The 24,986-nt window shown below is 41.5% G+C and overlaps 2 protein-coding genes across 3 annotated transcripts in view; both read right to left on the minus strand.

The window, feature by feature from the left end:
• LOC126184873 (phosphatidylinositol 5-phosphate 4-kinase type-2 alpha) overlaps window positions 1-9,793 on the minus strand; it is a 100,578-nt gene extending 90,785 nt beyond the window's left edge. For both annotated transcript variants that reach the window (XM_049927496.1, XM_049927497.1), the window contains exons 1-2: window positions 9,325-9,793; window positions 9,047-9,144 (exon numbers count right to left, since the gene is read on the minus strand). In XM_049927496.1, coding sequence (XP_049783453.1) covers window positions 9,047-9,144; window positions 9,325-9,459 — 233 coding nt within the window. In that variant the 5' untranslated portion in view covers window positions 9,460-9,793. The remainder of the gene's footprint in view (window positions 1-9,046; window positions 9,145-9,324) is intronic.
• Window positions 9,794-14,665: 4,872 nt separating this feature from the next.
• Window positions 14,666-20,228, minus strand: LOC126184457 (forkhead box protein J1-B-like). The gene is made up of 3 exons (XM_049926847.1): window positions 20,064-20,228; window positions 18,435-18,622; window positions 14,666-15,092 (listed from the first exon to the last, which is right to left on the minus strand). Exons 1-3 carry the CDS (start codon window positions 20,226-20,228, stop codon window positions 14,666-14,668), a joined length of 780 nt encoding a protein of 259 aa, XP_049782804.1.
• Window positions 20,229-24,986: the final 4,758 nt, after the last annotated feature.

Consider the following 24,986-nt stretch of genomic DNA (forward strand, 5'->3'; position numbering starts at 1 on the left):
TGGCATGGAGCTCATCGTCAAACTGCAAGAGATCGTGAAGGAAAATGATCCCCTGAACCATGTTGAGGCTTTTCTGGGGAGTGACAGAAACAAGAATATCACCCAGCTTGTCACAGGTGAGTAACACTCGGGATTGGGCTGGGGATGTTGTCTGAACAAGCCTGCGCCATTTTGCATCTTGGACAACGCTGTCACTTTCCAAACTTATCCTCAAGGTGTTCAATGAAAATCTGAGGCTTCATAGGTAGAAAGGAGTCCCCATCAGTTCTGCTACAGACTAAAAACTGAGGCGAATATGGCTCTCTCCCTTCTGTAGCCCTACGTTCCTCCCATGGTATAGCGAGGGGGGGAAACGATTTAGGGTTGTACCTGTCAGCATTATATTTGATCTTGCCCTTCTTAGAGACTGCTGGTGCTGTACAGTCGCCAGCAAGAGATGACTTAGTCCACTTCATTGCGGGTCATTCGCCCTGATGCCACCCACTCCGATCAGGGGCTCTCCCCATGGGCGCCACCCAGCCGCAGCAAAAGCGAACTACCATGACGGCCGTTGCCGGGAGTCCTGATGTCCCAGGAAGACAGGCATCTACTCCTTGACATACGTGGGGAGTTTACAGCTCAGGTATCATCAGCAGTGTGATCCCCGAGTTGTCAGGGGGCTACCACAAAATGGGTACATGACAGCCCCACCACAACGGGCTGGCTACCGTGCTGGATATTGGGTGCAGAGAAATCCAATATTGTCATGGGGGCGAAAGAGGACAGGGAGACACTGGAAGAAGATGACATACCCCGCAAAGCGTCCTCGCCCAAATAGTTGAATCACAGGTCGAGATGCAAAGCCATGACAAGAGACTCAGGACATCTAATCTAAGGGCACTATGGATAACTCGTGCACCACGTAAGGCGTCCTTCCCCTTATGGCCCGCACTTCTGTAGAATTTTGAAAGTGGCGGATCAAACCATAGAATGGGACCTGAACTCATAGGGCCGAAAAGTGAGAGACTCATTTTAGTCACCTCTTATGAAAGGCAGGAATACCTTGGGCCTATTCTAACCCACAGACCCACAGGGGGACCATCTTCATGTGGTGTCGTAAGAACTAAAGATGATTAAGTAGGATACTATACTAAATTAATTAACATTAGAAGAGCTGTTAAGGCTGTAGATCATCAGTAGAACATACCTCCATTGAGCATGACAAAACCGCACAAGTCACATTGAAAAATTAATGAATTTATCCAACCTGTGTGGGTGAGGATGTAAGATATGGGGTCAAGCAGTATGATAAGTTAAAAAGGGCCTGACCAGACACAGAATTAAATTCACAAATATGTACTCATACATGGAAAATTGTCACCTCACGATCTACTATCAACAGCCAGAGATGTGACACGGGCTTGACGAAGCCAACATCATAGCATAAATGACATTACAAAAAAATGAAATGCCCTCTGCCAAATTGCAAAAAGTAACTTACCATATAACCACTGGCAGCTGCATGTCGAATACTACCAGCATGATCCATATAGGAAGGCAAAGGATACCTAGGGAATTCAGCGGCCGATATCCATGCCTCATGCCCCATACTGTCTCACAAAGTAACTCAATACAGATAACGCCGAAACAGCATTACTAAATGAACAGCATACGGCTGTAAGACATATGAAGTGCAATGCACCCCACAGTCTTCATGCCTCACCCACGCGGACACTCAGACAACTGGATAAATTTGTTAATTTTTCTACATAAATTGTACTGTTTTTTCATTTGCAGTTAAGGTGTGTTCGCCTGATGGTTTACAGATTTAATGGCCTTTTAATGTTGATTAATTTTTTTTATGTATGTAGACTGAAGGGATGGATGAAAATTTGTACCAAGCTCGAAATTCGAACCCAGATCTCCAGCTCACTAGGCAGATGCGCTACACATTACACTGCCCTCGCACAGTGGCTTTGCACAACAGCATGGACTACCCTGGCATGCATCCCTCAGCCCACTTGATATTCTCCCTAAACTCAAACAGCATAGCAGAGGCTCACCATCTGTATTGGAATAGCAGCTCAGCATCGAACAAAATTGGGGAATCCTACTTAAAACCCAGACACAGGTGCTTTAATCAAATGAAACTTTATGATTCAGAGACATTTTCAAGTCTCAAACATCTATGATGTACATATGCAGACACAAGTGACGAATGAAACTTTGTACCAAGATTTGAAACTGTCTCCTGCTCATTAGGCTTATGAGCTAACCACTACACCACTCTCGCAGTGTCTTGGCACAACTGCACTGACTACCCTAGCATGGCTCCCTCCTCAATCCAGAAGCCACTATGCCAGAGTGGCATAGGTGTTAGTGCATCTGCTTAGTGAGCAGGAGATCTGGATTCGAATACCAGCTTTGGGCAGGCACCAAGAAATGTACCATTTAAACATAATACACAGAACTGCCACCGTAACTTCACAGCAGGAGCATCGAGCGGACACACAGGTGAGCAATGGAATGAGGCTTGCATACAATATTACACAATACTATATTAGCTGTTTTTCATTAGGCCTCTGTGGATTCATCTGACTTGAAACATGCTTCAATCTTAAATAGAGCCTCTTTATGGTTTTTATAACATATGTCATATGCACCATATTTACTCTACTGTACACACAGTAACTTCATGCGTGCGCGCCCCCCCCCCCCCCCACACACACACACACACACACACACACACACACACACACACACACACACACACACACACACACACAGAGAGAGAGAGAGAGAGAGAGAGAGAGAGAGAGAGAGAGAGAGAGAGAGAGAGAGAGTGTGTGTGTGTGTGTAAAAACCACCAATGTTTGTAAGTCCCGTTTCTTCCATTTTCTGGATATTAAATATTACCTGCTAATAAATACAAATGTTTAAACTTACTTTCTATCCCTGATAAAGGCAAATTTATGTCAACATAAATAACAGAAAATCTAAAACATTGATAACTCTTGTTGTTGTTGTTGTGGTCTTCAGTTCTGAGATTGGTTTTATGCAGCTCCCTGATAACTCTTATCAATAATAAATATTTAACAACTTGATAAAATGTATTTTAATGATTATCATAATGTTTACTAAACTATCTCCAGCAACAGACTTAAGAGAACAAAAGTTACATGCTTGGCAAGCATGTTGGACATAATGAGTGTGCACACTGCAGTCAGGGCTCTCTCCCACTGTTCACGATGAAATGACACTTTTGTAATGCACTTTACATCATATCCAGCAATGATGGAACAATCAGCACAATGAAGTAATAGTAATTTCAATGAGCTGAGTGGCACAGTTTAAGGGATCTTCGAACCTTTTTCTGGCAGTTATCACTGTGCAAATAAACAGTACTTCTATGAACATGACAATTGTTCAATTCTATGCTCTGCAGGAGATAGTGAAGAGAAAGAGACATAAATTCTTATATGCCACTTACAATTTACTGAAATTCTTCACAATTAATGCAATTACTATCTTGATGACGTGGTGAAAAGTTCAAAGACCAAGCACTAGACCACATTATGTCATAGCTCCACCTGAAGCCAAGCTATGAAAAGTGCAATTCAGTTCCAGAACTCATACAATACAACCCAAATATGATCTGGATTTGCACAATACTGGAGAAATATCAGCAACATACTCCAGGTGTATTTCATCACTTGTAAGAAAACAAATCAGGTTGGCAAGTACTACATTTCAAGTCCCCCCTCTCACCAAATATATACTTCACACTGTAAAATTAAATGTATTAGCTGCAGGAAGCAATTTCATGTACTTCATCTACAGTTTAATGAAGGTTACCCTGCCTAAAATATTCAAGGGGTAAAATAGCCTCCTTTTCAGATCTCCAGGTGGTGTCTACTACGAAGAATGTTGTCGAGAGAGAGAGAGAGAGAGAGAGAGAGAGAGAGAGAGAGAGAGAGAGAGAGAAGAAAACCTGAAAGACAGGAAATTAATTATTTTCAACTTATCCACATACCACTTCTTTAAAGTAGAGGGAAAAAATATAAAAAATGTTAAGGTTTACCAATGGCATTCTAATTCTAACAGATGTCTTGAAAAGAGGTTACACGATGAACAACAAAAAATGTAAAACAAGAATAAAGTAGTGGGGTCAAATGAAATTAGGCAATGCTGAAGTACTTGGATTAGGAAATGAGACATAAAATAATAATAGATGAGTTTATTATTAGGACAGCAAAGTAACTGATGGTTGCCAAATTAGAGGGGATATAAAATACAGATTGGCAATAGCAAGGAAAAAAACTCTAAAAAAGAGAAATCTGTTAACATTAAACACAAATTTAAGTGTTACAGAATTATTTGTCTGGCATGTAGCTTTATATGGAACTGAAAAACTGACACCACACAGCACTGACAAGAAGATAGGTACATTGATTAACAAACAAAGATGTAGGTTATTGAAATGGGGAGGAAAAAGCTTTCTGATACAATTTGACTATGACTGAAAACCACAATAACAACTACTTAACTTTCAAATTAGATGCAACAGTGAAAGTAATGAAGAATTCACGAACAGTTAAATAGTATAAGCTACTTCTTTACAACATCACAATATGGCTACAGTTAGTCAAAACATGTTTTGTGTTTGTTACATGGTGTAATCAGGGCTAAAAAGGTCGTCATTTGTAGACTGTGTCATTGTATTTCAAAATGCACTCTATGGAAAAAAGAAACAACACACCACGAAGGAGTTATGCAAATTTGTCACAAATCGTGCAAATTTGTCACAAGTCGATACTCCTCCAGATATCGAAGGTAAATGCAAAATTATAAACTTTGGCAGCTAATGGATGCATGTGTGATACTGCAGCACAATTTCACTCCGCAACTGGCAAGGGTGTAAACAGGGGACATGTCGGTACCAGGGCATAAAGTCATACCGGAAACTCAGATTAACAGTGGATATGCCTCACAGGCAGGCAGTTGAACAATGTGACAGATGTCAGCATTTAAGAGAGGACATGTAGTTGGGATAAAAGTAGCCGGTTGGACTAATCAGCAAATCACCCTACATTTGAATAGGAGCAATGTCACTATTCAACAAAGGTGACAGGAAGGTGTGAATCATGGCCAAACACATAATCAAGAAGAAAGTGGTCAACTTAGAGATATGACAGAACATGAGGACCAAGCAATAATCAGAGAGGCATTCAAAACCATAAATTGACCATTATCATTGATCCAATGTGCAACTGGTACTTCAGTGACCACAAGGACCATTAATAGGTAGCTCACAGAAAAGGGGCTGAGCTCACCGCACCCCTTGCACCATCTACCATTGACCTATGTACACCAACAAGAGCATTTTCAGTGGCATCATGCACTTTCAGCCTGCAATCTCATCGACTGGAGTAGAATTACTGTCTTCAGTGACTCTGAATTGAGCCTGATGAATCCCACTTTGCCCTGATGACCAGCAAAGACAAGTCTGGAGACAAACCAGGCAGAAGTGGCATACCTGCCTGGCCATTCTCTGCCATACAACTACGAGTGATAGTCTGGGATGCCATTTTGTTTCATAGCATGATCCTCTTGGTTGAAATATGTGGCACCCTTATGGCACAGTAGTACGTCCACAATATTCTACACCCCATTTTGTTGTCCTTCATCCAGGACTTACATTTCAGCAAGATAATGCTCCTGCTTATCTTTGTGTTTGTCAAACCCTACCTTAGCCAGTAAAAGTTAACCAGATCTCTTCCCAATTGAGAACATTTGGAGCATTATGAGAGGGCTCTCCAACCAGTGATGAATTTTGACGATCTAATGCACCTATTGTACAGAATGTGGCACAATATCCTTCCCTCACTAGGACATCTAACAACCCTATCAACCTATGGAAAGCCAAATAACTGCTTGCGTAAGGGCCAGAGGTAGATCAACACATTATTGACTCACTCAACTTGTGAAGCTCTTTCTCTTGAATGAAACATTCGTCCATTTTTTCTGAAGATGTAAACATTTGTTTGCCTGTACATGTAAACCTCATCAATTGATTTCCGTCCCTTTCAGATAATTCCTTTGTGGTGTGCCCTTTTTTCTCTCGGGGTATATAATTACAGACAATTTAGAATACCTAAAACAGAGGAAGAGACAATGGGTTCACTGTAAGCTGTTACAACAGCCTTCATTCAAACAGAACTACTAGATCCAATTTATAAGACCTCTCAAATTTCAAACTGAAGTTGTGTCCATGAGCTGCTGCCATGTCTTTACTCAAATAACAATCACAACATGTGTTTGTGGAGGAACGGTTTATTTCGTAAGGAGGTCATATTTATACCCCACACCCATCCACCCTTACTGCCTGTAATCTAAATGTATCTTTCTGTTACACACCCTCGGAAACAAATAATGAAAGGGGTCACATTACTTTGAGCAGTTTTCGTGAATACTTATTATTTATTGCTTATAGTTCTTCTCAAGCAAACAATACTTAACCATCATTACCACAGTTTTAGATTCCAATAATTTTTTTTAAATACACTTTCTGAGACCATCAATTATGTTGTGAAGCAATTTCTTTAAATATGAATAATGGTAATGGAATATCAAATACATTTACCACTGTCACAAACTGTTCCCAGTAATTAATGGTCTACTCTTCAGTAATCTGACTGCTCCCTAAACATCTACACAGCAATTTCTCCAGTTCTTCCCCCACTACTACTCCAGGTGGCACACCATCAAATTCGCAAACATTCTTCATATTACATATTGTGTAACTGAATGTTTGACTGGGCTACAGGCTGCTCCACTTGATATGTTTTTTAATTATACAGCCCCTTATATTTATGCACTAATATCTACATAATATACTATGACAAAATAGCTTCGTGATTGACATTTAAAATAGTTGAGTGGTAGAGGGTGGCAATCAATCATAGTTGTTTCTTAAGTGCTACAGTCTTGTAGTGTTGCATATTCCGTAGATACATGCTCAGCCGGAAATACGGAAGCGTCCGATCCCGCCCGTCTGCTTTGACCCATGACGTCACAAATATGGCGGAAACAAAAACAAACACACACACTTTCCACAAGAAGCCTAATGACACTAACGGGACAAGTGCGGGAAATGGGGTGTTTTGGGTGGGGGGGGGGTGGCAAACTAAATATAAACAAATTCAGACGTCTTGCGTAGCTACAACGTGTAAGTGAAGACAGCCATGCATGAATACCCACCCACCTCCCCAGCGGTCGTAACCCCTGCAACCCATAGAAGATAAAGATGCTTCAGTAGCTGATTAGTGTTTTTTGTCTTTTTTTAAAAAAAAAATCTCACGGGATAGAACGAACAGATCAGAAAGATAAATATAATAAACTAAAACAGAAATTGGAGGAAACAGATAATTAAAATAAGTAATAAGCGTTTTTAAATTAAAAAAAAAAAAATCTCACGAGATAGAACGAACAGATCAGAAAAGTAAACAAAATAAGATAAAACAGAACTGGAGACAGCCACACTCAAACCAAACTCCGCGCCGTCATGACGTCGCACACGACAACACCCTTACGTCACGGGTCAAAGCCGACGCATGGGATCGGACGCTTCTGTCGACACGCTCAGCCTTGTCAAACACATCTGGCTGCATGCAAGCAACATTGATCCCTGCACCACCCCTTGCCACTACCATGTTGTAATCACAATGTCTACATCTACACTCCACAACCCATGTTACAGTGAGTGACACATAGCACATCTAATAACACTTATCATTTTCCCCCTTCATAGTTCCATTAACGAATTTTGCATCAGAAGAATGCCTTTCGATAAACTCAGTTGGTTGTAGTGACAGAAAATCCTGCAGATTAGTCCAAGGTTTAAATTAGGTTGCAATGTGATAATTTGGCTGAGAGTTGAGTCAGGCAGAATACGAGCATAAAATACATGTTGTGACAACCCACTGATCTTTACTACAGCTTGATAACTATGTCTGTAATTAAGACACTTTACGTTGTAGAAACTATAACAGAAAGATACATTCACAGCATGTGATAAGAGACAATTTTCATGAATTTTGTTGGGTGTACATGAATCACAACAGACCATGAAAAATGCAAGAAAAGGAGGTGGCACTACATAACTCTTACCCTAAGTTATTATGTTGGAGCTACACTCAGTAAGAACTGACGACGCCAAATTCAGCTTTAAAAATACATGGAGATTTCCATCCGTTATAGCAAGACACAGTATAAAATGTAAATTCTATTTGATTTGATTATTAATGCCACATGTTTTAATTTTTTTTAACTACAGTACTGCATTCGTGCATATTTCAATTCTCATGTTCAAACATTGTACATGAAAAGTCCGACTTGACTGTCAGTTGTCTCAAAGCAGAAAGCATGTTCTTTGTGATATCTGGCACTTAAGAGTTTATTTAAACACACTGACACAATATGTCAAGTAACTAATACCCACAATACACTTCAACTTAATTTTTTAAATAAAATATTTTACATACCAGTGTTACATACAGTCCTATGCGACACACATATTAACAAGCAGCTAATCTCTCAAATGTTAACTGTGCATGAAATGATTATTATAGCTTAACAATCTGCCAAGTAAAAGCGATCATGATATCACTGCCAATGAGATAACAAAAAATTACTTATTTACAATTTTAGGACTGGTATTTTGTAAGAACCTAGCGCTATCTAGCAAGAGAAGAACATTGAACAGTCAATGTAGTATTCAAAATTAGGTCAAAACCTTCATATATTTACAAAGACTGTGTTTCAAAAGCGGTCCACATCAAGGGACCGACTCTGTACTATAAAAACAATTCATGAGACAGCCCGTAAACTCCGAGTAAAATATATGCTGCAAAACTGCACAGTTACTGCTGGAAATGTAGTAACCATCACTGACACAGTCCTCAAGACAAAAATGTTCCATGAGAGAATGCAATACAGGTAGCAAGAGTTCTGTTGGCATGCTAATTACTAATAGAACTCTACCACAAAGTACTGTTGGGAAACTTACTTGTTGAACAAGTGGTTGTCCACTTTCAACTTGGAATAGGCTCGGAAATCATCTGGCAGTAGCATTACCGGGATCGTAACATGACTTAGTTCGTTAATCTGAAAGCATATACACTGTCAATAGCAACGGCAAAAGTATAAATGAAGGGTGGGAAGTTGCTTAAGACAATATACACACGTCAACAAAAGACCGCTTAAAACACATCACGTTTAGTATTAGAGATCACAACAAACTGACGTAAAACATTTTGTACTATCTGAATATAAAACAATACTTACAGTATGATTCACACCCCACATAAATACTGACAACAACGGTTCATTGGCCCTAAAGAGCTTGACTTTTTGATGTTTAACTCTAAAGTGTTTTTTCTTTAGTTTACTCAAACCTCCTTGAACTTGAGTGACGCTCATTATTATATTCACTATTCGCACTACAACAAAAGTGATTGCACACTAAAGTTCTCTCACAGAAAACTATAAATAATGCATTTCGTATTTATGTGTGAAACCTCCACCCACAACGCGAAACAACTGCATACACCGCACTATGTCATTTGTTTGGGAACCAAACGCACACATCTAATCACATCTCATTGTTTTATTTTGGTTGCTAACTGCGTCAATCCCAGATAACTAAGAAACTAATCAAAGATATCCAGTATCAACATTTTCGCGGAGTTCAACAACCAAGAGATTTTGCAGTCACATCACAGTGAAAATCAATTTCGCTTTTTCAAAGATTTTCATTAAAGCGTAAATATTCATATCACTAGAGGAGCTTTCTTTATGCAGTCCTTTTCTATTATTGTAATTTTCAAATCACAAACTTTGCGTAAGTCAATAGCAGCGATAATAAATATTGTTTTTCGAATACACAAAAAAGACTCGCTTTCAATTTAAATTCTAAACTAAACGGAAGGAACTAACATCCTTAATTTCTATACAAAAATGGACCAATTACGCTCGGAGTTACATGAATTGTCGTTGCCCTCTAAAACTCAATGGCGCTCTCTCTTAACAATATTTGCTGTTGGATGGCCACCAATTTCAAAAATTAGTGACATAAATATCCCTTAAAGAGCAGCAGATAATAAATCCATTCTGTGCATCATTTTCATTCTGTCAGTACTATCATCATCGCAGTCGAAGAACAGGTAAAATATGACAAGAATCAGTGGAGGTGTTGACTTTCACATTTTTAATGAATGTTCCAGCGTGCATAGGGGAATATACATATGTACGTAGGCACTGCAATTACATACATAAATCACGACAGACAATGAGCATTTAAAACGTTGTACTCTAGATTATATGGTCAGTGTTCAGTAGCTTTACTAAATGATATGATCAAGAGTGATTTATGATTACATTTACACAATAAAAAAAACTTCTGATTGAATATGCCTAGGTAAATGATATACTGAAATTTTCAATACAGACTCACTGGAGCCAAAATATTCAATAAGACTGCCGTTCAGAGTCCAACCTAGTACAAAGAAGCAACAAATAAGACTGAAACATTTAAATATTTTCGTAATTTATGCTTACGTTATACTGCACAAGCGTTGGACATGTACTTACAAATCCTACATTTTCGACAGAAAACAAAGGGTGTCAATACTAAAGAGACTTGTACTAAGCTATCAGGTATCATCCAACTGGGAACCAATAACATGTGGTGTCCCTCAAGATTCCATCTTAGGGCCTTGACTTTTTCTTGTATGTATGAATGACCTTCCATCATTAACATTACCAGATGCCAAGTACGTTTTGTTTGCAGATGATACAAACATTGCAGTAAATAGTAAATCAAGTATAGCTTTCGAAAGGTCTACTAATGAAATTTTCATCAACATTAACAAATGGTTATTGGTCAATTCGCTCTCACTAAACCTTGAAAAAACATACGATATGCAATTCAGAACTTGTAAAACGTTTCTTGCCAGTATATGACTATAATTTGATGACAAGCAGATAGAAGAATTTGACAGTGTTAAACTCTTGGAATTACAGCTTGATAATAAATTTAACTGGGATGAGCATACCGCAGAACTGCTGCAGCATCTAAACAAATCTCTATTTGCTACGCAAATGTTGTCAGACATAGGTGATATAAAAATAAAAAAGCCAGCATACTTTGCTTACTTGCATTCCATAATGTTATACAGGATTATTTGTGGGGTAACTCATCAAGCCAAGCTCAAAACTATACCAATGATGCATGTATGTTATTGATAATATGACATAATATGAATATTGCTTACCTGATTTCTGTACAAATTTTGTGCAGTAACACAATCATTGTAAATAAGTGCTGTAATTTTTTTTTTATTTGATGATATGTGGCTACAAGAGCCTACGAACTACCATATGCTCCTAAGTGTATTGAACATTTAATATTTGGTGACAGGTTTTGTGTCCTTTCAAATATAATAGGGTTAAGAATTATTTTTTTTTGCCAATTCCACATCCACAAGGGCAATTTCATTTGTGATCTGTGCATGGTACATTAGCGTATCTGTACTTATTTTGTCAATACATATTTGATATTCTCTGCACTATGCATCTACTGCAACGAAAGGTACATCTAAGCTAATCTAATCTAACAACGACTTCGTTTTGCCAGCAATCGATAGAATAATATACCACATTTTTGTATGAAAGCAGAGCATGTATAAAGAGCGAATATAATAAATTTTCTTGAGACCAAGAAGGTTATTTCCACACATAGGCATGTTTTTAGAAAGCATCAATCATGCCAAACTCAGATTGCCATTTTCTCACATGATGTACTAAGAACTACGGATGAAGGGCAACAGGCAGATTCCATATTTCTAGATTTCTGGAAAATGGTTGATATGGTGCCCCACTGCAGGCTGTTAAAGAAGTATATGCACATGGCATATGGGCATACGTTCACAGACATGAGACTGGTTCAAAGACTTCTTACGTAACTGAATCCAGTATGTTGTCCTTGACAGTGAATGTTATCAGAGACAAGGGCATCATCAGGAGTGTCCCATGAAAGTGTGATTGTATCTCTATTGTTCGCTTATGATTAAATGTTTTGGCAGACAGATTGGGCAGCAATCTGCAGCTGTTTATCAATGATGCTCTGGTATACAGTAGGTTGTCGAAGTTGAGTGACTGTAGGAGTGTACAAGATGACTTAAATAAAATTTCTAGTTGGTGTGATGAATGACAGCGAGCTCTAAACGAAGAAAAATGTAAGTTAATGTGGATGACTTGCAACTCTTCGTCATAAACTAACTGTGGGAGCGAGCACACTAAATCTTCTTTCACGATTGTTCGTAATCCGAGGAGGACCAGAGGCAGTGCTTCGGGCCATTCAGACGTACTACACCTTAGAGCAGTTTTGAGGGTGAGGTGAAACCCCTCCACCATCCTGTTGCTAGCTGGATGATAACTAGTTGTACGAAAATGGTTGCAGCTGCATAACCGCTAAAGTTCCTTAAAAAGCTGGCTTTCGAACTGTCTGCCTCGATCTGTGGTAATGTCGTGTGGTACACCGAACCGAGAGAGCGAGGAGCATATCAGTGCTTTTTGCCACTGACTCGGCTGAGATGTCTCTTATGATGTAGGCCTCTGGCCATCTAGTGAATCGGTCGATGACCGTAAGTAAATACTGGTGGCCTCCAGCATGTGGAAGTGGTCCCACAACGTCGACATGAATGGGCATAAACCTTGCTGACGGCATTGGAAATTGAGCTACTGGTGCAAAAACATGCCTGCCGATTTTATTGCGCTGACACGTTAAGCATGCACGTGCCCAGTCGTGGCAGTCTTTCTGTATCCCTGGCCACACTACTTTGGCGGATACTAGTGTTTCTGTTGCTCGGATTCCAGGGTGAGAAAGATCGTGTAAGGCCTTGAAGATATCTCGGCGGTATTCTTCTGGTACGTAAGGTCTTTGTCTTCCTTTCTTCACATGACACCAAATTCCTTCTGGCGCATTAGGAATCGAAATGCGTTTAAGCTGTAATGCCGTTGACTGGCCCTGTAGGAGACGACACAGGAAAGGATCATGTTGTTGTGCTGTTGTTATATCTGACCATTGTACGGCGTTCAAACTAGCACATTTCCACGATAAGCAGTCTGCTACCAGGTTGTTCTTCCCCGCTATGTGACGTATATCCGATGTGAACTGCGTGATGTATTCTATCTGTCTACATTGCCGTGGTGAAGCAGGGTCTGTTTCACGCTCGAAGATGGCCACTAGCGGTTTATGGTCTGTGAAAATTGTGAAATTTTGCCCTTATATCGATGAACGGAAGTGCTTGACTGCGAGGTACATGGCTAACAGTTCGCGGTCGATAGCGCTCCATTTATTCTGCCTTTGGTCCAAGGTTTTTGAAAAAAAGGCGAGTGGCTGCCATTACCACTAAGTTCATGTTGCAGTAACACTCCTACTACTGTCTGGCTTGCATCGACCACAATCGCCAAGGACGAATGTACTCTTGGGTGAGCCAGTAAACTCACTTGTGACAAATGTTCCTTTAATCTATGGAGCGCTGATTCAGCCTCTGATGTTCATGGTATTACATGGTTTCCTGTAGTATTTTTTCCTATGAGTAGAGCCGTGAGTGGTTCTTGGACTGTCGCTAGTTGAGGTAAATGGCGGCGGTTGGAGATGAACATGCCGAGGAATCAGAGAAGTCCTTTGTATGTTATTGGGAGGGGCATCCGTTGAACTGCCTCCACACTTTCAGGCAGCGGTGACAGACCTGCTGCTGAGACCACATATCCGAGAAATTTGCCTGCCTGTTTCCCAAATGCACAGTTTGCCTCGTTAACTAAGACGCCATAGCGCTCAAAACGCTGTAAAAGCAGCTGCAGGTGTTTTTTGTGTTCTTCTGTCGATGAGGAGAAAACTAAAACATCGTCCATGTAGCAAAAAACGAATGGCAGCTCTCGTAGCACTTCATGCATAAACCGTTGCCAAGTTTGGGCCGCGTTTCTAAGACCAAATGGCATAAAGTTGTATTCAAACAGGCCAAACGGTGTGATCATTGCAGTTTTTGAACATCTGCTGGTGCCATTGGAATTTATAAGTATGCTCTCGCACAGTCTATCATACTAAAGATGGTAGCATTGCCGATATTATAATTGAAATCCATCACATTGGGAACAGTATACCGATCCGGCATTGTTCGAGAATTGAGTGCCCTATAATCATCACATATCCTCCAAGAATTGTCTTTTTTGCGAACCATGTGGATGGGTGAAGCCCACGCACTGTGTGACCTAGTTACTATACATGTCGCCAAAATTCGATCAAACTCCGTTTTCGTCGCAAGTAGTTTTTCTGGAGACAGACGTCTTGGACGAAATGCAACTGGTTGGCCGGGCTTCTTGCGGATGTCTTACTGTGTCTTGTGAAAGCACTTCCTGGTGGCATTCGCTGGGCGAGTAATTGCTGAAAAGCGTTGAAGTATGCTGCGAAAAGATGCGTCCTTCTATGATGTTGTCATATTACCTACAACAAACGAATCGTTGCATTTGAGAAACTTCTTCTTGCGTGGCTCACACATGTGTGTGTGTCCCGCATTGTTGTAAGCACGAATTAGTAGCGAAGCGTTCTGGCACGGAGGAAGTGTTAGAATGACCGGGCACTTCGGACTGCATTTGCCCCGCTTTGGGAGTGATGGTTGATAGACAGGTTGTGGCGCACAGAATTCTTCCATCGGTCATCGTTCGCCTTGTAGTATGAGAAACGTTCCGATATCCAGGAGTAGATAACCGGAGACGGCGAGCTCGCTCTTTCGCGCAGGGCTTGCTCGATGAGCTCCGTGTGCGGCTTCCGAGGTCCTGACGGCGTGTTCAGGGAAGCCACGGCCGGTGGTGGATCCGGCTTGCAAGCTTCCACAGGTCGCCCACTATTAGCTGGGCGATTGCATTGGCCATTAATGGAACCATTTGTATCGAACAGCGAATTCACATTGAAATTCAGAAGCCACGACAAATCACCGTCTGTATCGCCAGGCTGAGGACTTCTGTCGGCAGGGCAGCCGGCGCTGCGCTTCCTAAATCAGTTGAGCTATTGATATCTGTTTCGATGATTTCTTCTTCTTTCTCAACCTGACTAGTTAGGTGTAGTTACGGAAGTGTCCTACGTGAGCGACATCTGTGTCGCTCTCTTGTCTCCCGCTGCAACTGGCGACGTTTGAATTCAAGCGTGTTTGTATCTTCGCTGCAATACGCGCGACAGAGAGCGACAGCCATGTGTCTTCTCGGCAAAGCAGTGGAGCGGACGCGACGCCAGCTATAAATCACTTGACATCCGATTTGAAGAAAACTATTCGGTGAAAAAATTTTATTCTTCCGCAACCTATATCTTCGTTCGATAAAGGTCTGAATTTATTCTCGTTATTCGTCGTAGGTACTGTGCTGCACGAAATTGAGTACATGACTGCACGAAATTTTTAAAAATTTGCAGAGGTAAAATCACAATTCGTAGACTTTCCGTATAGTTCATTTAAGACCATACATTATTGCATATGAAATGTAACCAATATATCTAAATTGTATTTAAAGTTGAGACCGGAATGATATCTTTTTTCTTTCTTGAGATATTGGTTGTATCCGTGGACGGGTCGTTCGTGGTGCGTCCGAACCCTTGCTGCGCTTCGGGAATCAAGTGCTCCTAAAAATCGTCGTATCTCATAAAAGGTTCAAGATATCGAAACGACGATTTTTAGAAATTACAGCACGCAGAAAGGACTATTTTATCATATGATTAACACTCGATACGTTTTTGTAAACGCGTGAGCAGAGCCGAAAACAAGACTCCCTATATCTTACACCATGAGGTTTTGTCCAAATTTTCATAGGCAAGCAAAGGGAGAGAAACAGGTAAACGGTGTATCAAAGTGACCACCATGATGTCTAGTTTGAGATGTAAATATTTAACTGCTTGAAAGTAATCAGGGTAATTAACGAAGACTTAATTAATAAGCTGAGGCAATACTGAAATATTTCACAAAAAGCTGCTGTAAATGAAGTGTCAAAAATTTCGTCTGTTCAAGACCTAGCTACTTTGCACATAAAAAGATACATTGATGTGGTATTTAAATGTCAAAAAGGCTTTCTTCGAATCTAGTACGTAAGGAAGGCAAAAACAAGGAGTCAGTAAGATCATGCTTTCTGAATAAAACTTGAAATTAAAAAATGAAAGAAATCAGTCAAATATTTTATGAAATGATTTGTGTAAAAGAAATAAGTAGGTCAGAGAAACGTTCTACGTACCTTTGAATGATGCTCGAAATCATGAACAGAAAATGAGGTGCACCAAACGATTCCCTAACAATTTTTATTTCATTCTTTTAAACAAATCATTATACAATACGTTTGACTTTCTGTTCCAAAATTTACGTAAGCTTTACTTTTACAGACTATTTAGACTAATTGAAACGAGGTTCACTAAACGTTTCGATAATATTTTTTATTTCATACTTTTAGACAAATCATAACACAAAACGCTTGACTTTATTTTCAAAAATGTTGTAAGCTTTACTTTTATAGACTATTTAGAGTAATTGAAACGCTTGGCCTTAACACTGACTGCTGATGAAATACGTTCGCAACATCAAATATCAGTAAAATTTCATGGTTCATTGTAATTTACTAGGAATTAAATGTGTGTGATATACTGGGACAGGTGTGAAGATCAAGTTCTTTGGAAAGACCTTAACAATATACTTAACGATTCAGTGTAACCAGTTTACATAAAACTTAGTATACAGATTGTAACTGAGTCAGCAAAATTGTAAGAACAGCCTGGAATCAAACCCACAACCTCTCCCAAAACGTGACCACAAACTGTGTACGCTACCCCTGCACCCCAGCTAGCTTTCGTTCCCCAGGACGAATCTGTGTACTTATGTTTGTATTTAGCATAGTTAGTCATGTAATAGTCATTCCTTCGCATTTATTGGATGTTAAAAGTTCTTGATCATGTAAAAACACATTCATATTTAATTTATTGATGAGATAGTCGAATGCTCCTCTGCTCATTCATACGTATTCGAAGAATTTATCTGGTGATCTCCATAGTTGATGATATTTATGAAATTCTCCATTTACCTTTGTAAATTTCATGCTGAGCATTCCTTTTCGCTTTATTTTCTTAAGTAAACCTTATTTTGTAGCCTTACTCTCGAGCTACAGTATTCTACAGGTTAGGGACGCCGTTTTATAGAAACAGCTCGTTGGCTCTAAACAGCCAACTTGTAGTGTGACATGGACGCATGCACCCAAGCTTTTCGCCCAATACTGCTGACTGTCGCTGGAGTGTCGCATATCCAGAAGTCGCTCGCTATCGCTCGCTTCTGTCGCTCAGGTAGGAAATGGCCTTACAGTTCCCACTTCTGGCTCAGGTCTAGAGCCTGATTCAGTAGCGGAATGCCTTCCATCGGTTCTGTCCCCCATGTTTCGGTATCTGAGGTCTCAATTTGCCCCTCAGTTTGTTTTTATTTATTTTCTATAATCGTGTCCATATTGGTCCCACGAGATTTGTGGATCTAGAAGGTACACACCACGAATAACCCGTGCGGTGTGAGGTTAATTACTCAGGGAGGTCGCTCGGTATCCCTGATGCTCTGTTTGCAACACATCTTCCTATGTGCCAAGCACCCCTCAGCACGGATCACATCACACCTTGGGTTGGGTCATGGAATAGGGTAGGACTAGAGTGGATAGGGAAAATGGGATGTTAACCTGATCCATTGGCTGAAGCCCTTCTGGCAGTAGGTCCTCTACCTTTGGCATAGCCCTCAGCTTCCTGCAGATACGCAAGCCTCTCCTCCCGCAAGGACAGTGCTTTGTCAAGGAGAGGATTATGGACATTAGTACACGGCTGTATAGCGGCAATATCTGGAGGAAGAGGGATGAATCTGAACCCTGTGTTAACTGGATAAAAAATATGTTAGTACACATCAAGGTGGAGTCAATGGTTGAGCACCTTATCAAACTCTCTCTCTTTCATACTACAAAAATGCTTTGGTATTATGTTTTGGCACCCTCAGACAAAAGAAAACTGATTCACACAGTCAATTGTAAGTATTAACACATTAGTCTTCCTCAGTGTTTATTTTGTTATTAATATTCACTGTATATGTGTTTGTGTATGTGAGTTTTCTTGTTTTTTTCATTTATTTTTCCCTTAGCACGATAGCTCCCTGGCATAGCTGATGCAGTGCCTGATACATCTGAGCAGCAGCTGCAAAACGTCTGTATGGGCTATTTTGAATTTCCCACCATTTTTCAAAAAGTGTTAAAACATGAATTCTACTTATATTTTCGAATTTCCCACCATTTTAACTTGGATCACATGGGCTGTGACTATAGTGCCATCACAAACCACATACTTGTGACTGTAATCAGAAATATTCCAGCGGTGGCAGTGGCACGGACCAGTCTCCTGTGCTTGGCACAGTGCAAGACCTCGGGGAGAGGGGAAAAGGATAGCAATGCTGGCAGCTGTGGTGGTGGCTGTGACAGTGGCGGTGATGGCAGCAGCAGCTGAAGTGTCCACGATGGCACTTGCAGATGCCCTCTATGGAGTGGGTATTTGCTTAAATAAAGATATAAATATTTCTATTCTATTACCACCAGCCGGCCACGGTGGCCGTGCGGTTCTAGATGCTGCAGTCCGGAACCGTGGGACTGCTATGGTCGCAAGTTCGAATCCTGCCTCGGGCATGGATGTGTGTATTGTCCTTAGGTTAGTTAGGTTTAAGTAGCTCTAAGTTCTAGGGGACTGATGACCTAAGAAATTAAGTCCCACAGTGCTCAGAGCCATTTGAACCATTTTTCTATTACCACCAGACAGCATATAGTTTTAAATTTAAGGTAAGTGAGCTCCAAACTTAGGGTGAAATATGTCTGAACTATGATATCCAAGGATGGGGAGTGGGTGATATTGTTTAAACTTTGACATCAGAGTGGCAATTGCTCAAACTTTGGACAGCCAGGCTAGTAAAACTGTGGTTCCCTATGTTTGAATTTGAAATAAACTGAACATGAACTGAATTTGATTTTAACTGAGTTCAAATTGACTTTAAAGTCAGGTGAACTGAATTTGAAATAGCCTATGCTCTACGCTATATGTATGAGCTACTGGCAATTTTTGTATTTTCTGCATGGATAGGATTCCAAACTTAGAACACAAGTTACTTGATAACCATGCAGGCTATGCTCGTATCTTCATGTCAGCTTTCTTAGATTGTGACATAATAGGGCAGGGAAGAACTGATAAACGTGCAACCTGTGCTCATATTTCCAGGTTCGCCATCATGGATTGTGATGTCATAGACCCTGTACTTGTACACTCAGGTCCGCCATCTTGGATTGTCATCTTGGATCGTGATATCACAGAGGTAGTGGTCATATTCCTAGGTCAGCCAACTGCCAACCATGCAACCAGGGCTTGTATTCCTAGATCTGCTATCTTGGAACGTCATCTTGGAGCGTGATGTCACACAGCCTGTGGTGATATTCTTAGGTCAGCCATCTGCCACCCATGCAACGTGTGATCATATTCCCAGATCGCCATCTGACAACAATGCAGCCTGTGCCAGTATATCCATGTTTGCCAACTTGTAATTTTGAATTTCGTCCCAATGGGATGCATTGTTGAATTTCCCGGAATTTTATTCCTAGGGCAACAGCTCTACTTACAGCAGTGAAGTTGTAGGAGTGGGGGATGACCTGGCTGTATTGAATTTCCCAACATTTATTTGAATTTCCCACCATTTTTAATTTCCTACCATTTTGTATATAGGGTAGTTGGCTATGCCAGAGGGGGAGAAATTTGACATCAGCCCACGATTTTATTATATATGTCATAATTGAGAGGGAAAGCTGACAACAAAGCACTCTGTGCTCGTTCTCTACCAGCTACACTACTTCAGTGTACGAGCAGTCAGGCAAAGGTAAATGTGGCAAACACAGAAGGAGATCTGATCAGCATTCTGAGGAGGAGTATCCAAGATTACTTGATTTTGGGCTGGGATCAATTTGGAGCAGATGGTTCCCAGGTTTAGAGTCATGTGCGATCGGCTGCCGACAATGAGGGAGTACTCAGTCGTAAGGAAGTACTGAAAAGCTCCCAGGGAAGCAATACAGGCGATGTAGGCGGCTGGAATCAGCTCATGGGCCATGTCGGAATATGGTAATGCTCTCACAGTTGAGCAAAAGAGGATAGATCGGTCCACTGTTGCCTTGGTGCAAGGACCTTAAATGAGCAAACTGAAACAGTTGGAGCAAGGCTTGAACTGATCAAAGACATCCAATTCTCAGGAAAAACTTGGCTTTCGACCCTCGATATTACTATTAGCTTCAGTCAAATTGAACTCTGTGCACCATGTTGAAAGTACACCACCTTCCTATTTGAGGGGGAACAGTATGTATACAACAGAGTACCATTCAGATTTAAGTACTCGAGTTCAGCGTTTGTAGGGAATCTGGATAGTAGATTATAATCAAACTAGTGATGAGGGAATTTTGCGTCACCTACACCAACGACATAAATGACACAACTTCAACATTTCAAGAACACATGTGCCACACAAGTTAACTGCTGGTGGTACTCCGGAGATCCGATTTGACATTCATACCTGACGAAAGCAAGGTAGTGAAAAACGCAGCTGGCCCACGAGACGTCATTGCTGCCCAGCCTAGCAGTACCTCACACCAGTTCTGAATGATACTCTTATGACAAACCTAAGCTATGACGCTGCTACCGAGCATTGCATGATTTCTAATCACTAACCAACCTTATCCTTTCATGAGCTGTCGCAGATAGCAAGAAAATCCGCTACTGCTTTTACTAGATGTCCAGACTTGGCACTTTCTTCCCTCTGCCCTTGAACCCACTACTCTTCATCGCTTTTCGTTCATTTCTATCACCTCAATGGGCCCATGTTAGTGGATAATCCTACCTGGAGGCACGGACAACATCACATCCCCACATCCTGTGAACTCCTCTCTTTACAACTAACAATATAGAGATAACAGTAGTTCTACTGAGATGGTCACCACGTCAGTGTGGGCGTGGAGGGGCTCCACCTTTTTATTTTAGAAGCATTGGGACAGTCGATCGCTGTCCTAAGATTATCATCCATCCTTATGTCTCTCCCAACAGCTATTCAATTGTAGATCGGCAGAAGACTACTCCCCTGCACTCAAGTGATTGTTTGCTGCACTATTATTATTTCCTATCCTTCCCATGCAGGGGTGTTGGTTAGACTGGCTGGAGCAACTCTCTAGTGCAAGACTAATAGTGAAAATCTCTTCTCTACATCCAGTAGTTATTGACGAGACTAGCTAGAGCTACTATGTAGTGCTCAATCAATGGCAACACTGCCCTTGCCCAGCTCACATGCTTCACAGCCAGAGGAAAAAAACTTTAATTTTTTGTTGATGTATGAAATTCCCTCCAACAGGATGAGGGGAGTTAGACTGTGGCAATATTCTGGGTCGGCCATCTAGTACTGTGACATCATAGTTAGGCTGTGGCAGTACTCCAACGATGACGAATTAGACTAACCTACATCCGTCCACACCAGCGATATGCAAACTGTTTTTGTAAATGAAGCATTTACCATGAAAACTTGAATTTCCTGCTGATTTTGAATTTCCTACCGATTTTTTAATTTCCCACCATTTTTCCAGTTGGAGGATAGGAGGAGAGGGAAGAGGCAAACTGTTGGGATAGCAGGGAGGGGCAAGGGGTAGAGACCCTCCAATGGGCTGGGGATTTCCCAATGAGGAAGGGGTAATTAACTGAGCAGTTTAATTAATAAGTCGATTAATTTGATGCTCATATCGATGAGGGAAAGGAGGAGGACCGCGATTTTCCAGAGGGGAAGGAGTAATTAATTGACCAATTTGATTAAATAGTCAATTAATTTCATATCAAAGTGCGACAGTGCTGCATCTACATCAGGGGCAGGCGAGGGATGGTGGAGGGACCGCTATCTTGAATAAATTTGGCAACAACGCAGACTGTGCTGAAATGTAGGTTCCTCCACTACTATCATACTCACTCCTCATTTCTTTCAGTATGTCTTTCTCTTCGCTGTACCTTCGTAACTCCACAAACACATTTTCTAAACGTTTTAGCTCATTACACATTTCCCAAGTGTTTAGACTCAGCTTCAGTACCCAACGAAGGCGTGTGAGTACTACATCATCTTGCCTTGCATAAAGTACTCCGGTTTTCGTTGGTAGAATCGACCACTTCAAGCTGCGGAAAACTGGGAACAGAGAAATTCCATCACTCTCCTCAACCTTCCAAAAGGTCTGCCATTACGTAGACATATAAAAGGAAACTCAACCACAAAATACCTAACTTACACATAAATGAACATAAAAGATAAAACTTCTTCCCCCTATTCTCGTTTTCAACTGGTATAACAATCACTTATGTTCCTAACGAACATGTATGCACTAATCCAAACATGCACTATTCCCTCTTTGTCCTTGGACTTAACGCATGCAGAAGCTCCTGTACACGTTGTGCAAGGTTTCTATTCATCCTTTCCTTCCTACTACCCATACGTCTACCTCCAGTGGATGACGACACCTATTTCAAAGCATTTGGAGCTCGAAACGGCTTTAGATGTCCCATTTTAACAATAGTTGTACTAGTCGGTAATTGAAGCTTTATGTTTATCGCCGAAGTTGTTTCAACAACCTGATAGGGCCCCTGGTAACGAGTTACAAATTTCTTGGTCTTACCCTTTGGAACATAAGGGTTCGAGGATATTACTCACTGTCCGATTTTATGCTGTGGTATTCTGACCACACGATTTCCCAACCGCACTTGACGTTCCAGGGCTCTAGTGTTTGCTCCATGCACACGTTTCCAAATTTACCTCACCATTTTAGTAACATCTTTAACGGACTCCCCATCCTTGCCATTTCTTGGCCCTATTTTGACGAACAGCGATGACATGTACCTCTCGTTAACTACCTCACATGGTGAAAACCCTGTCGCAGAATGCACTTTTGAATTACACTGAAGAGCCAAAGAAACTGGTACACCTGCCAAATATCGTGTAGGGCCCCCACAAGCATGCAGCAGTGCCATAACAGGACGCTGCATGGACTCGACTAATGTCTGAAGTAGTGCTGGAGGGAACTGATACCGTGAATCCTGCAGGGCTGTCCAGAAATCCGTAAGAGTACGAGGGGGTGAAGAGCTCTTCTGAACAGGACGTTTCAAGGTATCCTAGATATGCTCAGTACTGTTCATGTCTGTGGAGTTTGGTGGCCAGCGGAAGAGTTTAAATTCGGAAGAGTGTTCCTGGAGCCACTCTGTATCAATTCTGGACGTGTGGCGTGTCGCAATCTCCTGCTGGAATTGCACAAGTCCGTCGGAATGCACAACGGACATGAATGGATGCAGGTGATCAGACAGGATGCTTACATACGTGTCACCTGTCAGAGACGTATCTCTTCGTATCAGGGGTCCCATATCACTCCAACTGCACACGCACCACATCATTACAGAGCCTCCGCCAGCTTGAACAGTCGCCTGCTGACAAGCAGGGTCCATGGATTCATGAGACTGTCTCCATACCCGTACACGTCGATCCCATCGATACAATTTGAAACGAAACTCGTCCGACCAAGCAACATGTTTTCAGTCATCAACAGTCCAATGCCTGTGTTGACGGGCCCAGGAGAGGCGTAAAGCTTTGTGTCGTGCAGTCATCAAGGGTACAGGAGTGGGCCTTCCGCTCCGAAAGCCCATATCGATTCTATTTCATTGAATAGTTCGCGAGTTGACACTTGTTGATGTCCCAGCATTGAAATTTGCAGCAATTTGCGGAAGAGTTGCACTGCTGTAACGTTGGACGATTCTCTTTAGTCGTCGTTGGTCCCGTTCTTGCAGAATCTCTTTCCGGCCGCAGCGATGTCGGATATTTGAGGTTTTACCGGATTCCTAATATTCACAGTACGCTCGTGAAATTGGCGTGCGGGAAAATCCCCACTAAATCGCTACCTCGGAGATGCTGTGTCCCATCGCTCGTGCGCCGACTGTAACACCACATTCAGACTCACTTAAATCTTGATAACCTGTCATCCTAGCAGCAGTAACCGATCTAACAACTGCGCCAGGCACTTGTCTTATATAGGCGTTGCCGATCGCAGCGCCGTATTCTTCCTGTTTACATATCTCTGTATTTGAATATGCATGCCTGTTACAGACCCTTTGGCGCTTCAGTATATATGCAGTCACAACGAAGGATGAATATACGTCCCAATCATTATGGCGTATGCCCACATAGTGACTCAGCATCTTTTCTGCTGTACGATGTAACCTCTCCGACCTACGAGTAGCCTCAGGGTGCAATAGCCACGTCCTAAATAAAGTTTGTCCCTTGATCAACGATTACAGTTTTTGGTACACCAAATTTGAGCACCCACCTGTTGACCAATGCTTTCGGCACTGTTGCTGCCTATTTCTTAATAATAGGAATCATTTCCACATTGCTGGCCACGGTGGCCGAGAGGTTCTAGGCGCTTCAGTCCGGGACCACTCGACTGCTATGGTCGCAGGTTCGAATCCTGCCTTGGCCATGGATGTGTGTGATGTCCTTTGTTTGGTTTAAGTAGTTCTAAGTTCTAGGGGACTGATATCCTCAGATGTTCAAATGTTCAAATGTGTGTGAAATCTGATGGGACTTAACTGCTGAGATCATCAATCCCTAAGCTTACACACTACTTAACCTAAATTATCCTAAGGACAAACACACACACCCATGCCCGAGGGAGGACTCGAACCTCCGCCGGGACCAGCCGCACAGTCCAGGACTGCAGCGCCTAAGACCGCTCGGCTCATCCCGCGCGGCGATATCCTCAGATGTCAAGTGCCATAGTGCTCAGAGCCATTTGGACTATTTTTGAAC

Source organism: Schistocerca cancellata, chromosome 4 (assembly GCF_023864275.1).
Source record: "Schistocerca cancellata isolate TAMUIC-IGC-003103 chromosome 4, iqSchCanc2.1, whole genome shotgun sequence".
Classification (NCBI taxonomy): domain Eukaryota; kingdom Metazoa; phylum Arthropoda; class Insecta; order Orthoptera; family Acrididae; genus Schistocerca; species Schistocerca cancellata.

What these genes read in the sequence shown, in the direction of transcription:
- LOC126184457 (XM_049926847.1), bottom strand. Translation starts at nt 20,228, where the DNA reads ATGGCCCATGAGCTGATTCCAGCCGCCTACATCGCCTGTATTGCTTCC. An exon ending in TGATCCCAGCCCAAAATCAA is followed by an intron (nt 18,623 to 20,063) that starts GTAATCTTGGAT and finishes CCCACTCCATAG; the next exon opens with AGGGCATCTGCAAGTGCCAT. An exon ending in ATTTCTGATTACAGTCACAA is followed by an intron (nt 15,093 to 18,434) that starts GTATGTGGTTTG and finishes CAACTGATTTAG; the next exon opens with GAAGCGCAGCGCCGGCTGCC.